Source organism: Aethalodelphis obliquidens, unplaced genomic scaffold (genome assembly GCF_003676395.1).
Source record: "Aethalodelphis obliquidens isolate GAN/ISIS:26980383/991018 unplaced genomic scaffold, ASM367639v1 scaffold30, whole genome shotgun sequence".
Taxonomy (NCBI): Eukaryota; Metazoa; Chordata; class Mammalia; order Artiodactyla; family Delphinidae; genus Aethalodelphis; species Aethalodelphis obliquidens.
The window spans coordinates 2,060,884-2,075,621 of record NW_020837974.1 but is presented as its reverse complement, the minus strand read 5'-3'; the positions used below and the strand labels follow the sequence as shown (position 1 = coordinate 2,075,621).

General features: G+C 46.2%; 1 protein-coding gene across 7 annotated transcripts in view; it reads left to right on the top strand.

The window, feature by feature from the left end:
• Window positions 1-14,738, top strand: part of CARD11 (caspase recruitment domain family member 11) — a 107,615-nt gene that overhangs the window by 60,212 nt on the left and 32,665 nt on the right. For all 7 annotated transcript variants that reach the window (XR_003436936.1, XR_003436937.1, XM_027125640.1 and 4 more), the window contains exon 2: window positions 8,146-8,267. Coding sequence is in view for 5 of the 7 variants with exons in the window: in XM_027125640.1 (XP_026981441.1) it covers window positions 8,261-8,267 (7 nt within the window). In the remaining 2 variants the exon portion in view is untranslated. The remainder of the gene's footprint in view (window positions 1-8,145; window positions 8,268-14,738) is intronic.

Sequence of the window (14,738 nt, the reverse complement as noted above, 5' to 3'; positions counted from 1 at the left end):
GTGGATGGATGGATGGATGGGTGGGTGGATGGAAGGGTGGGTGGGTGGGTGGGTGGGTGGATGGATGGGTGGATGGATGGATGGATGGGTGGGTGGGTGGATGGATGGATGGGTGGGTGGATGGATGGGTGGGTGAGTGGATGGATGGATGGATGGGTGTGTGGATGGATGGATGGATGGATGGATGGATGGATGGGTGGGTGGATGGATGAGTGGATGGATGAGTGGATGGATGGATGGATGGATGGATGGGTGGATGGGTGGATGTGTGGATGGATGGGTGTGTGGATGGATGGGTGGATGGATGGCTGAATGAGTGAGGCTCCCACTCTCCTGCTTCAAGTTTACTCTGACGTGTCCTCGTTACCAGACTCTGCAGACATGCCCCCATAGACGTCCAAAGGCCTTGGGCCCCCGCCTGGTTTCCTTTTTTAACCTTGTCCCAGGCTCCCGTGGGATTCCTGTGCAGCCAGGCGAGACAAGCAGAAGATGAAGGGGGAGGTTTAAGTCTGCACGTGGCCTCCACAGAAACTTCCAGCTCTCATTCTTGGCTGCTCTAAGAGTGGGCTTCTTATTTGATGACGCTGGCGACCTTTCCTACGAAATGCAAGGACCCAGCCTTTTCACTTAGCAGATTCTCGGGGCCGCTGGGCTCAGCCCACACTCACTGCCAGCCCCCAGCCTCCCAGGAGCAGGACTTTGCTTGTCAGCGCTCACGCTTAGGGCTGTGCCTGACCCATGTCCAGTTTTGTCCCTTCCAAACTGCCTCACCCAGACCCCAACCCAGAAGGCAACTCATGGTTTCCACCCACCTCTCCTGTGCTAGCATTCAGCTTAGATGAAGCCGACGGTCTCTCTTTGAAAGCACGGAGGGATCCAGAATTGGAACCAACTGGTGGTCTCGGTGACTTGACAGCCCCCGTGGCCAAGGCGGGCTTGCTGACCAGGCCTGGAAGGCACCTGCCGGAGAAAACAGTGTTTCATTCCCATCGGGGCTGGCCCGGAGCAAAGCTGCCCTTCAGGAGTGAGAGCGGGTGACCTCACGCTGGGCCTTGGGTTTGGCCAAGGGGTGTCCAGCCACGGCTCACGGAGACCGTCGGAGCTGTCAGTCTGCTGTGCGCGCAGCTCTGGAATCTAGATGGAGCGAATGCTTTAAAGAGCCAATGTGATGAACTGATACACATTTCAGAACAACTTAAGTCTGTCATTCCTAATTCTGCTTTTCACAAAAGCTTCTCTGCAGTAGTGGTAGGAAAATGAGAGCTGGAGGGGGTAGACGGCAGAGCAATAACCTTGGGTCATGCAATAGGTGTACGCCCTTCCAAACCTCTGCCCTGATGGGTGCAAGTCAAAAGCCACTACAGGAGATGTCCGGATATGCGGCAGGGCCTGGGGAGGGGGAGGGCCGGTGTTTGCCATGTCCCCCAACCACCCCCAAATCCTGACTACCCATAGATGCTTCCTCTTTTCCCAAAAGCTATCAAGTTGAGACATTTTCATGCCACAGAAGCCATTGGCCCTTTGCCCGGGTCACCTGGAAGTGGATGGGGGGAGCACCTTGAGGAGTGTTGGGTGGCTTGGTGCCCAAGGAGATGCCCCGGGGGTGGTGGGCAGTGCCCTAGGCTGAGGGACAGGACATGCCTCGGATGACAGCTGAGAAGTTTGGCTGTAACTCGAGTTGGGGGGAGGGTTGCGTGTGGAATAAAGAGAAGTAAAGAGAAGAGATGGATTCCAGTGGATGGGATGGAGGCCGGAGACGTGACCAGAGATTGGCTGAAAAGTGAGGGGCACGGCTCCGGATTTGAGGCCGGACCCAGCGGGTGGGATAAATCATCCGGCATATGCGTTGGACAACGGCGTGGTGTTAGTTAGCACTTCCTGGGCAGCGCCCCATCTCCCTCGGGGTCATGCTGTTTGTTTCTGTCCCCTGCAGGCCTCTGTACATGGGCAGTACTTAGTCCTTATTGATTGCTTACTCTGGTTTTGTATCTAGAAAAAAACGAACAGGAACAAATAGATAAGGAAGTTTCTCAGATTGCAGGGCTTAAGAATGTGTGGCTGGGACCAGTGTGATTTTCTCAGAAGGCTTAGATCTTGTTTGTAATGTGTATCTGCTGGGATGATTTTTGGCTGCAAGTTATAGAAACAGAATCACAGTTTTATACACACTAGGGTTTTTATTCTTCTCATGAACCAAGAACTCAAAGGCTAGCTTGGACCCAAAGTCCGTGAAGCATCCTATGCAGCCGTTCTTAGAGTGCGGACTTTGTCTTCATGCTCACAAGAGTGCTGCTCTTCTTCCAGGCATTGCATCCACATTCCACGTAGGAAGACAGGGACAAACTAAAGGTGCTTCTCACCCGATTCCTCCTCCTCTACAGACCCTTCCTAGATGTCTCACCCAGAAACTTCCACTTACGTCTCACTGGCCAGAATTGTGTCACACACCCACAATTCTAGCTGCAAGGGAGGCTAGAAATACAGTTGTTGTTGTTTTTTTTTAAGGTGGATATAGTAATGCTCCAAACAGAATTGGGGCTCTGTTGATAAGTAAGAGAGAAAGGATATTGGGTCGGCAGCTGGCAGTGTCTGCCACTACACTGTGAATTTAAAGTGATAATTGCTGCTTTCAAAATATGTATCAGCGAAGCTCTCCTGATTGCTATACACATGTTAATTCATGGAAAATATTATCATCTCAATATTTCAGTTGAATGAGCTGAGATAGACAGAGGTTAAAAAGTTAACTGGGATGCCAGAGAAGAATTTTGCAGGAGGAATTTTCTAGCTGCTTCTCTAAGTGCCCTTTTTGTAGGAATGAAACAGGTTGTAAGGCAGGAGACACACAGGAAGGGCTGCATCTGGTTCTTTCCCACTAAGCTTTCGTTTCAGAGCTGTAAACACAGTAAACATTGCTGGTGTTTACCGGTGTCTCCACATCCTTCTCTATTAATAATCTTTCACCCGTTTTTATGCCAGAAGTCCTTTCAATTAAGCGGAGGTTTCACTGGAATAATTAAACCCTCCATCTCAAGCCTCTCGCTCCAATCATCCAGGCAGATCAATGAACCAGAGACGCATTTATCTAACTGATGGTTGACCCCCTTCTCATTCCGGAGCTTTTGTGCTGGGGCAGCCCGCGGAGAGGAGAGATGTCTGTCCCACGGAGACAGCTCATTTCCAAAGGGCTTGGCACTCCCTGGATCTGAAGTCATTGCAGCCTCCTTGTTTATTTCATTCAGGTTCTGACTTTTTATTTATTCACCCAACAAATATATAATGAGCACCTCCCAAGAGTCAGGCCCCGTGCTGAATTTTACCGGGAAGGCGGAAGTGAGGGGGGGATGGAAAGATGAAGCAGACATGTGACAGGTAGCTGAGCCCCTCTGAACCCATTTCCTCTTCCATACGTTGGGGATTGTAGTGGTATCTACCTCATAGGGTTGTTGTGGTAAACGAGATAATCCACATGGAGCATTTAGCCCAGTGTCTGCTTGTAGCAACTACCATGTCCCTTTTCCTAGACAGCTATTAGAGGATATGCTCCTGCAAAATGAGGGAATAAAGCAAAAAAAGAGAAAGCTATGGAGCCCAGGAAGCAAGGAATCTGATTAGTTAGGTTAGATGCTGTGCCTCATCAGTGTTAGCTGTGATGATGGTGAGTTTTAGACCAGGTGATGCTGAGTTGGTGAGGGTTGAGTTGGAATCTCTGCTCTGCCACTTAGTGGCTGTGGGATCTCACCCTGTTATTTAACGCTCTGATCTGACCTCCTCGTCATAAAGTGGAAATCCTAACACTGACCTTATCAGGCTCCTGTGAGTGTTAAGCGAGGCGGCATCTGCGACGTGCCCAGCACACAGTCAGCGCTTCTGGTTTGGGAAGGGGTGAGCTGTCCGACAAGTTTGACAAAAAGTAGAATAGAGTACGTGTTCAGAGAATGGAGGTAACTGATTGATTCTTTATACTGAAATGCCTTAAATGGTTCCAACTATTGACATAGATAATTTTTTTTTACCATGATAATACATATGTCATGCAGAGATAAAAAGTAAAGTAGGCTTGTCATGAAAAACGTCCATCCCCAGCCCTGATCCCCAGAGGCAGCTACTTCTCTTTTTCTCCATGTCGTTTTCTTCTGTTATCTACCTCCTTATTTCTAAATAACATGCTTATGTTGCTATTTATCGATATGTTGGTTTTAAGACATTATTTATTGACACGCCTTTAGGTGGATGATAATTTAGCTCCCTTTTCCTAGTTCCCCACTCCATGCACTTCGCCTCCCCCCACCCCCGCCATCATCTCGGTACATTTAGATCAGTTTTACGTGTTACATTATCGTGACCAGGTAAATATTGTTCGTGTTGAAGCAAGTTGTATGCTGAGATTATGTTTCCTTTCCTATCTTTTTGTTTTTTCCAAAGTTAATATCGCCTCTCTTTTTTTTTTCACTTGCTGAGGTTTTTTTAATGTACCTATCCTCAATTTTTTCTTTCTGACTCTCAGACCTGTCATTTGCCTAATAATGATATTTCCTAAATTACGAAATATATCAGATCATGGTTCATTATTTTCCCCTTGGCAGTCTGCATCTAGTGGGCCCTCCATGATCCTGCCAGGATCTTGGCCAGCTGCTTTTTACTGCATCCCTCTCATCCTGCAACTTCCCTTGCTGCTCTGTTTCCTGGCCTTCATACCTTCTTCTTCTTTATCGTTTTATTCCCTCGTTTTACTGGAGCATAGCCTGCAGTAGCTTCCTAAGAAAGGGTGCATGGGCTATAAATGTTTAGAGTCCTCACCTTTCTGAAAATAGCATCATTCTCTTTTCACACGTAATAGTTTGGGTAGGTATAGGATCCTAGGTTTAGAAGTATATTCCATTGGAAATGTGAAGGCATCACCCAGCTTCCAGCATTACTGTCAAAAGATCTGATGCCAAACTAACTTCTAGTCCTTTGCACATGACCTAATGCTTTCTCCCAGGAGGATTTTAGGGTCTTCTCTTATTCCCTGGTGCCCCGAAATTTCAGAATGATATTCTGAGAAGGTTATTTCCACTGAGTGTACTGAGCACTTAAAGGACCCTTTAAAACTGAAGACTCAGGACTTTTCCTGGTGGTGCAGTGGATAAGACTCTGCACTCCCAATGCAGGGGGCCCGGTTTCGATCCCTGGTCAGGGAACTAGATCCCACATGCATGCCACAACTAAGAGTTCACATGCCACAACTAAGGAGCCCACGTGCTGCAACTAAGGAGCCCGCCTGCTGCAACTAAGACCTGGTGCAACTAAATAAATATTTTTTTAAATAATAATAAATAAAAAATAAATAAAACTGAATACTCATGTTTTTACATTTGGAGAATCCTCTAATACTATTTTCTCTGATAATTTCATCCTATAATTGATATTGTATCCCCATAAGATATACAGGAAAGGAAGCATAATTTCTGCATGATTTCTATTTATTGGATATTAGACCTTCTAAATTGACTTCATTTTCCTCCTTTCTTATTTTCCTTCTCTTAACTTTTTGTTAACTTTCGGGGTGATTTCCTCGACTTTATCTTCCAAACTTTCTATCGATTATAAACTTCGGCTACTTTATTTTAATCATGAAGAACTCTTTCTTGTCCTTTGCTCCCTTGTCAAAGCACCCTACTATTGTTTTATGACTGCAGTATCTTATCTAATCTCTTAATGGATTTTAATTGTTGGATTGTGTTTTTTCCGTTTTCTCTTAACGCCGTTTTCCTGTATCAGTTTGTCTATTTCGATCTCTTCCTTTCACGTGGGGACTTTGCTTAAACCTTAAGTGCCCCTTGCCTCTCTGTTTATCCTCATGTGGGAGGGAACAAAAACTGTGCCTGCAAGTTCTGCTTGCACGATGGGCTTCCCTGGAGCGTGAATAATCACTGGCTGACTGTGCTTGAATAACACCAATGACGGGGAGCTCATAACTCCCCAAGCAATTGACTCCTCTTTTGAGAAGCAGGAGTTATTCTTCTGAACCCTGAGCCAATGTCTGGCGTCTTAGAACTTGGTTTTAGTTCTGTCTTGAGTTTGTGTGTTAAAGTGATATTTCAGGGAGATTTTGTACATACACGTTCTGGTTTGAGTCATTTAAAAGGTAAACTTTTTTAAAAAAGGCAATTCTAGGGGCTGTATGGTAGTGATTAAGTCCACATCCAGCCTTCCATGCTAATCATATGACTTGGAACCTCTCCCAGGTTTGACTTTCTTGGCTATACTGTGGTGATGACGGTGATAACGGTGATGATGGTGGTGGTGGTGGTGATAAAGCCACCTGTCTCAAAGAGTTCTTGAGCAGTTAGGCTTAGCCGAGTGCCTGGCAGACTAAGTCGTCTATAAACACAGGGATGATGTTTCCAGCAGTTAAATGTCATACCTATGAGTTAATCGCTCAGGAGATGTAGCCGATACATTTTCCCCGACCTCAGGACCAAGTCTTCGAGGGTGAACTCAAAATTCAAAGGGCAGAAATGGAAAGTTCAGCCTCATTACTGGGTGTCTTGTGCCTCAGTTTCCCCAAACTACATTGACACATCATCGGATAGTACAAACCTGCTTTCCCTTTCCTGCAATTAAAACCTCTCCTACTATGAATTTTCTTAAAGGTTTTTCTTCTGATTACAAAAGAGGAAAAAAGCAAACTTCTTTGTTTAATGCAAATACAGAGAAGTATCATTTCCCTGGGCCTCCCTGGGCCTTGGTTTGTTGGGCTGAGGACGGCCCTGCCCGTAGATCTCCTGCTCCCCCAGCCCTCGCCCGGGGCCCTCCAGCCGAGGAGACCAAGGAGACAGTGCCCTCCATAGAAGCATGTCGCCGCCACCTCCCCGGGGCTGAGGGGCTGAGACAGCAGCTGACTCCGATCCAAGCTGACACCCAACGAGAAGAGCTGCCGTCAGCCCTGGGAGATCTTGTGTCATCTATGATTAAGCCTCAAAGCCAAAACCCAACCAGTTTCTGATTAAACGATGGCATCCCAGGGTCCCTGTCACCCCCGAGTGGAGCTGTGGGTTTGGAGCAGCCGTCTGCCAAGGGTACCCTGGCAGCTGTCAAGACAGGTGTCGGGGCTTCCCTGGTGGCACAGTGGTTAAGAATCCGCCTGCCAATGCAGGGCACATGGGTTCAAGCCCTGGTCCGGGAAGATCCCACATGCCACGGAGCAACTAAGCCCGTGCGCCACAACTACCGAGCCTGTGCTCTAGAGCCCGTGAGCTGCAACTACTGAGCCCCCGAGCCACGACTACTGAAGCCCGCGCGCCTAGAACCTGTGCTCCGCAACAAGAGAAGCCACCACGATTAGAAGCCCGCGCACTGCAACGAAGAGTAGCCCCCGCTCGCCGCAACTAGAGGAAGCCCCGCACAGCAACGAAGACCCAACACAGCCAAAAATAATAAATAAATAAATAAAATTACCATCTCTCAAACCACTAAAAAAAGTTAAAAAAAAAGAAGAAGACCGGCGTCAGCTCCTCCTGACCTTCTCAGGGTCTGCGCTTCCCCCCCACCGCCCCCCCCCCACCGCCCCCTCCTCTACCACCCTTTCTCCAGAAGGAGAGCCAGCCCTTTCCCTCAAAACCCACAGCCCCAGCTGGGCTCCTGGAGGGACTGGCTGGGCATGACGGCTTTGCCAGTCACCGTAAGGAATGCCGCCCTGGGGAAGTGACAGCGTGTTCCTGCCCAAAACCACGGCGAGCAGAGCTGAGACGTCACTCACAGTGAAGGGAACGTTTCTGGACTCAGGAGTTTGGTTTGCTGCTTCTGACCTGATGAATTACTAGCTGATTAGAACCTCTACACTCTGCAAATGCTTCTGTCAAAGACTTCTCACGAGCTTCCACCCGGCCATGAGCAGCCCCACAGGTGGCCTTCTCTCCACTCCCAGAGTCTTGGGACCTGGGGCCAGTGGCCTTTCCCGGCTGTCCATCGGTGGGAACAAAAGCCCTTCTCCCCCAGCAGCTCCAGGCCACAGTCCACCGCGTCCCTGTCACCTGAAGAGATGCAGGCCCTGGGATTGTGTGGCCTTTGCTTCCAAAGCAGCGGGCCCCTTTGCTGCTTGAATGGTTCTGTCTCCAACCTGTGGCCTTGTTTCAAGTCATATTATCTTTCCTCTTACAGATCCTGCCCATCAGACCTCCACATCCGGAAGGAAACTGGCTCAGGGAAGGACCAGCCCCAGCCAGAAGGAGTAAAAGGAGTAAAAGTCACCTCCTGTCCATTGGGCGCCGACTCTATGCCAGGTACTTCACGTGTCTCCTTTATGTAAAATAAATAGAAAGCGAGGTTACCTGAGACCTGCCAGGGGAGCAGGGAGGGGAGGGTTCCAGGCCGAGGGAGGTGCAGGAAGCAGGTTCTGAGCGAGCGGGCACCTGGTGGAGAATCAGAGACCGTCAGGCGAGGTGCGACCGTGGGGGCTGGTGGGGGGCCACCCTCAGCTCGGAGGTCAAGACAGAGATGCTGAATTGTATCATAGCAGCAGCTGGGGCCACACGGTCCATGTTTCCAACGAATGGCGGAGGGACGTGAGACCAGCAGCTGCCGTGGAGTTTGTCCACCGGCAGGTAGTCTCCTCGAGCCTGTAAGAACTTGAGCAAAATAGCCCTTCCTGCAGAATGTGGCCCAGGAGGCTTGAACCTGCTTTTTCTGGCTGTGTGTAGAAAGACAGATGTGGTCTAGGGTTTGACTCAAGACCAAGCCAGACCCTGCTGAGGGTACTGTCCGAGTTGCCATCAACTCTGGCCACAGTTGAGGGGAGGGAGGACCGTCCAGCCCGATAGGCTGTTAAAGCTCAGGGCCTCGGTGTCTAAGAGTGTGTTTCCGAGCAGATGCTTCATCCAGGTTCCTCCAGGTGATGGGGCCGAGTCAGGCTGAGTTACAGGGAAGCGTTTGAGAAGAGAAATACCTTTGCAATTGTGGTCAAGGTGGGGTTTTTTTCTTTTGAGCCTAGCTACACTATCCAAAGTTTCTGTCCATGAAATATTTCATACGTTTTTATACACACACACACGCACACATAAAAATGTGTACGTGTATCAGTGAAACAAAGAACAGTAAAATGGAGACGCGTGTCCCAGCTGAAGCAGTATTTCCCAGGATCAGCCGTGTCACCTATGTGTCCCACCACGTCACAGCCGTCCTGCTGCCCTCACCCTTCTGACGTTTATCAGACCCCTGCTCTTCGGTATAGTTTTGCAGTATGTCCTCAACCATATAGCTGAGTTGCGTACGTTTGGGAAATTCCTTGGGCGCTCCCCTATCGCACTTAATCTTTCGCGACTTGCCTTTACACTCAGCGTCACCTCCCCGAGGTCCGTCCGTGTTGACGCATAAGCCGGAGTTCTTTTCCCCTGCCCTGCTGTAGGGTATGCCGTCGTTGAATACGCACATTATTGACCCCCTCTACTTGTGTCGGGACGTCTGTGGGGTGTCCAGGTTTTTCGGATACACGATGCCTCTGTTGAATATTCATGCACGAGTCTCCAGCTGAAATTAATGGGGAGATTCTTGAAGGTCTGTAGCAAGGACCAGACAGCACATGTGGCCGAGGCTTACAGGGCTGGGAAGTAGAGCTATACACGCAGAGAGAGGACTCTGGCCACTTCTCAGGGGCCCTCGGGGTCTCTCGCTGCAGCTCCACCTGGCAGACCAGCTGCCTCCGCCTCCATAGCCTCGACCTGCCTGGGGCTCTGCTTTACCGTGGCCAAGTTCTAGCCTCCACTGTGGCCACCCTGATGCCACCTTCTAGCTAACTCCCCACAGCACATCACCCGCGCCACTGTCTCTTTGGCCCATAGGAAATTCCCAGGTCAAGGGATTGGCCTAGTGCACCCAGCCTCAGGGCTGGTCCTCTTGGAGCAGGTCGGTCGGCTGTGGCTGGAGGGTTTGTCTGGTACAAACAGGATGTCAGGGCTGTGGCCATCTGAGGGCGTGGGCAGGAAGGCAGATGTTACATATCGGCGTATCTGTTTCCCTAGACTTGGCTGTCGTCTTTGTTCATTTTTCTTTTTCTCCTTTTTCAAACTATACACATAATACACTGATAGGTGTGTGTGTTGTAAACGCTAAAACAGTATAGGTAACGTCCAAGTCCTCCTGGCCAGTAACCTCCGAATTCCTCCCTCTTCTTAGATAGAATCAGTATAATCAGATCCTCTCAAACTTTTCCCCTCCCTCCTTCTTCCCCTCCCCTCCCCTCTCCCTATTTCTCTCTCCCCTTCTCTTTCACACACACACACACACACACACACACACACACCCCTACACATACACACCCCTACCTATATAATTATAGGTATTGCATTACATGAATGAGTTTATACTGTGTTGTGATATTTTTTCTGACACCAAATGTACAGTGTTTTCTTGACACCAAATACATGTCATTGTTTCACACATCCACCAATTCTCTGACACCAACTGGGTGTCCAGCAATCCAGTTCAATTCTGACACTAACTTTCCAGAGGCAGCAAAGAAGCCACAGGCTAAGGGCTCAATCCCACAAGCCTGCCCCCGCCTAGGATGGTGGCCCCAAACCCAGGGCCACCTGCCCTCTACCTGAGCAGCTCTAAATCAGCGTCTCCCACAGCCTCCTCGCCAGGTGCAGTAATTTGCTGGAATGGCTCACAGAACTCAGGAAAACACTATACTTATTATAACAGTTGATTTTAAAGGATACAAATGAAAACACACATGAGGAGGTCCGGAAGGGTCCCGAGCACAGGAGCCTCTGTTCCCATGGAGCTGAGATGAGCCGCTCGCCCAGCATGTGCTTGAATTCAGAAACTTGGAAGCTCTTTGCCCCCCATCACTGAGGGATTTTCATCAAGGTGCTGTTACGTGTGTGATGGATTAAATCATTCTCTGTTGGTGACTGAGTTCAATCTCTAGCCTCTCTCACCTCCCCTGAGGCAGGAATGTGGGGCTGAAAGTTACAACCTTCTAATCACTTGCCTGGTTCTTCTGGCATTCAGCTCCCATCCTAAAGCTACTAGGGGCCCCTTACCCAAGAGTTATCTTGTTACCATACAAAAAGCATTCACACTCTTGTCACTCTGTGCTGGGAACCAGGGGCAAAGACCAAATATATTTTTTAATTATACCACATGTACGTGTGTACGTATTTACTTTCATTTTTTTAACATCTTTATTGGAGTATAATTGGTTTTCAATGGTGTGTTCGTTTCTGCTGTATAACAGAGTGAATCAGCTATACGTATACACATGTCCCCACATCTCTTCCCTCTTGCGTCTCCCTCCCTCCCTTTAGTTTTTTAAATAAACGATGTCTTGGGATCTTTTTATGTCACCACATACTTTCAAAATGTTATTCTGTATGCAAGAGGGTCATGGAGTATCTGCTGAAGAATTTGGATTGTCTACATTTTTTTCCTATTATAAATAGTGCTAAATTTTCAAGTAAAAAACGGGGGGGAAATTAAATCTCCATTATAGGGAAATGAAGAAATAAATTATGGTATATTCTTGCAATGGAATAATACATCCAACAGTTAAAAATGAATAAACCAATAAAAATTAACGGACTGCCAGATTAGATTGAAACAACGAGATCACGTGTGTACTATCGACAGGACAAAAACCTTGCATCCAAAGGTACAAGGAGGTTGAAAGTAAAAGGATAGAAATATAGACTATGCTAAAAAGAATCATAAAAGAGCTAGAGTGGCTTATATCAGACAAAATAGACGTTAAAACAAAAGCGTTACTAGAAATAAAGAAGAGATTTCATAATGATAAAAGTGTCAACCACCAGGAAGTTATAACAGTTATAAATATAACCTAACCCAAACAACAGAGCCTCAAAATACATGAAGCAAAAACTGACAGAACTGGGGCTTCCCTGGTGGCGCAGTGGATGAGAGTCCGCCTGCCGACGCAGGGGACACGGGTTCGTGCTCCGGTCCAGGAGGATCCCACATGCCGCGGAGTGGCTGGGCCCGTGAGCCGTGGCCGCTGGGCTGCACGTCCGGAACCTATGCTCCGCAACCGGAGAGGCCACAACAGTGAGAGGCCCGCATACTGCAAAAAAAAAAAAAAAAAAAAAAAAAAAAAAACCTGACAGAATTGAAGGGAGAAATGTAAAATTCAACAATAATAGCTGGATGGAGATTTTTAATACTCTACTTTCAATAATGTATAGAACAATAGACAGAAGATCAACAAGGAAATAGGAGACTTGAACTTGGACTTGTCTATAGTACGTGCCACCTAACAGCAGAATACGTACTCTTCTCAAGCCCCCACCTGGAATGTTCTTCATATGCTGGTCCATACAACAAACTTCAGTAAGTTTAAAAGGATTGAAGTGATCCAAAGTATGTTTACCAACCACAATGGAATTAAATTAAAAATCAATAACAGAGAGTAATTTGGGAAGTTAACAAATATGGGAAATTAAACATCACACTTCTAAATAACCAATAGGTCAAGGAAATCACACAAGAAAATAGAATATTTACTTTGAGACAAACGGAAATGAAAATGCAACATACTGAAACTTAAGTGGTGTCACTAAAGCAGTGCTCGCTCAGAAGGGAATTTATAGCTATCAGTGTTAATACTTTTAAAAGATCTCAAATTGGTAACCTAACCTTCCACTTTATGAAACTAGAAAAAGAAGAGCAAACGAAAACTGAAGCAAGGATAAGAAAGGAAGTAATACTATTAGGACGAAAATAAACGAGTTAGAGGAGAGAAGAGCAATCCAGAAAATGAATGAAACCAAAAGTTGTTTCTTTGAAATTTCAACAAAATTGACAAACCCTTAGCTCGACTGACCAAGAGAAAAAGAGAGATGATCCAAATTACGAGAATCAGAAATAAAAGAAGGGACATTACTACCAACCTTACAGAAATAAGAGGCAAAATAAAGATAAAGGAATAATATGAACAGTTGTTTCTAATAAGTTCGGTTACTTACATGAAATGGACAAATTCCTAGAAAGACACAAATTACTGAAACTTAAGAAAAACAGGAACCTACAACAAGTAAAGAATTAGTAATCAAAAACCTACCTACTGGGGCTTCCCTGGGGGCGCAGTGGTTGAGAGTCCGCCTGCCGATGCAGGGGACACGGTTTCGTGCCCCCGTCCGGGAGGATCCCACATGCCGCAGAGCGGCTGGGCCCGTGAGCCATGGCCGCTGAGCCTGTGCGTCCGGAGCCTGTGCTCCGCAACGGAAGAGGCCGCAACAGTGAGAGGCCCGCATACCGCAAAAAAAAAAAAAGAACAAGAAAAGGATGTGCATTCTTGCCTCTTCTGTGTAACATTGTGTTAGAAATTCTAGCCTGGGAAATTAGAGGGAAAAAAAAAGAGAAGAAAAGCCATCCAGATTGAAAAGACAGAAGTAAAACAGTGTAATTGCAGATGACATTATCTTATACATAGGAAAGTCATATAGAAAACATCCTATCATAAGGAATCCACTAACAAACTGTTAGAACTAGTAAATGATTTCAGTAAATCTGCTGGATGGAAGAGCAATATACAGAAGTCATTTATTGCATAGCCATATGTTAACAATGAATTTTATTCAACAAATAAAATTAAGAATACAGTTCACATTTACAATGCCATCAAAAAGAATTTAAATACTTAGGAATAAATTTAGCAAAAGAAGTGTACACTGAAAACTACAACATATTGCTGAAAGAAATTAAAGAAGATCTAAATTAATAGAAACACATCCCATATTCTTGGAGCATGACAATTGCTAGATAGTAATACTGTTCAAATTGATCTACATATGCAACAGATTCACTACCAAAATCCCAACTACTCTTTTTTGCAAGTATTGACTAGTTGATCCCTAAAATTCATATGGAATTGCAAGGGGACTGGAATAGCCAAAACAATCTGAAATGGGAAGAGCAAGGTTGGAAGACTCATACTTCCTAATTTCAAAACTTACTGCACATTGACAGTAATGAAGACAGTGTGGTACTGGCATAAGGATAGACATATAGGTCAATGGAATAGAATTGAGAGTCCAGAAATGAACACTCACATTTATGGTAAATTGAGTTTTGACAAAGGTGCCAAGACCGTTCAATAGGGAAAGAAGAATCTTTTCAACAGATTGTGCTGGAACAACTCAGTCTCCACATGTAAAAAACAGTTGGACCCTTACCTCACACCATACACAAAAGTTCATTCAAAATGCAACATAGGCCTAAATGTGAGAGTTAAAAGTATAAAACTCTTAGAAAAATAAATAGAAGTACATTTTTATAACCTTGAATTAAGTAATGGTTTCTTAGATACACACCAAAAGCACAAGTGAAAAAAGAAATTGGACTACATCAAAATTAAAAACGTTTGTGCTACAAATAATACCTTTAAGAAAGTGAAAAGGTAACCAACGGAATAGGAGAAAATATGTGCAAATCATATATCTGACTTGTATCCAGAACACATAAAAATTCCATATTAAAGACAAAGGTCCAATTTAAAAATGGGCAGAGGATCTGAAGAGGCATTTCTCATGCACAGATGGCCAATGTGCACATGAAAAGATGCTCAATGTCATTAGTTCGTAGGGAAATACAAATCGAAACCACAGTGAAATACCACTTCCCAGCCATTCAGATGGCTATACTAAACACGATGGACGAGAATAATTGTTGACAATGAGAACCTCATACATTGCTAGCAGGAATAGATTAGGACCTCATACATCGCTAGCAGGAATAGA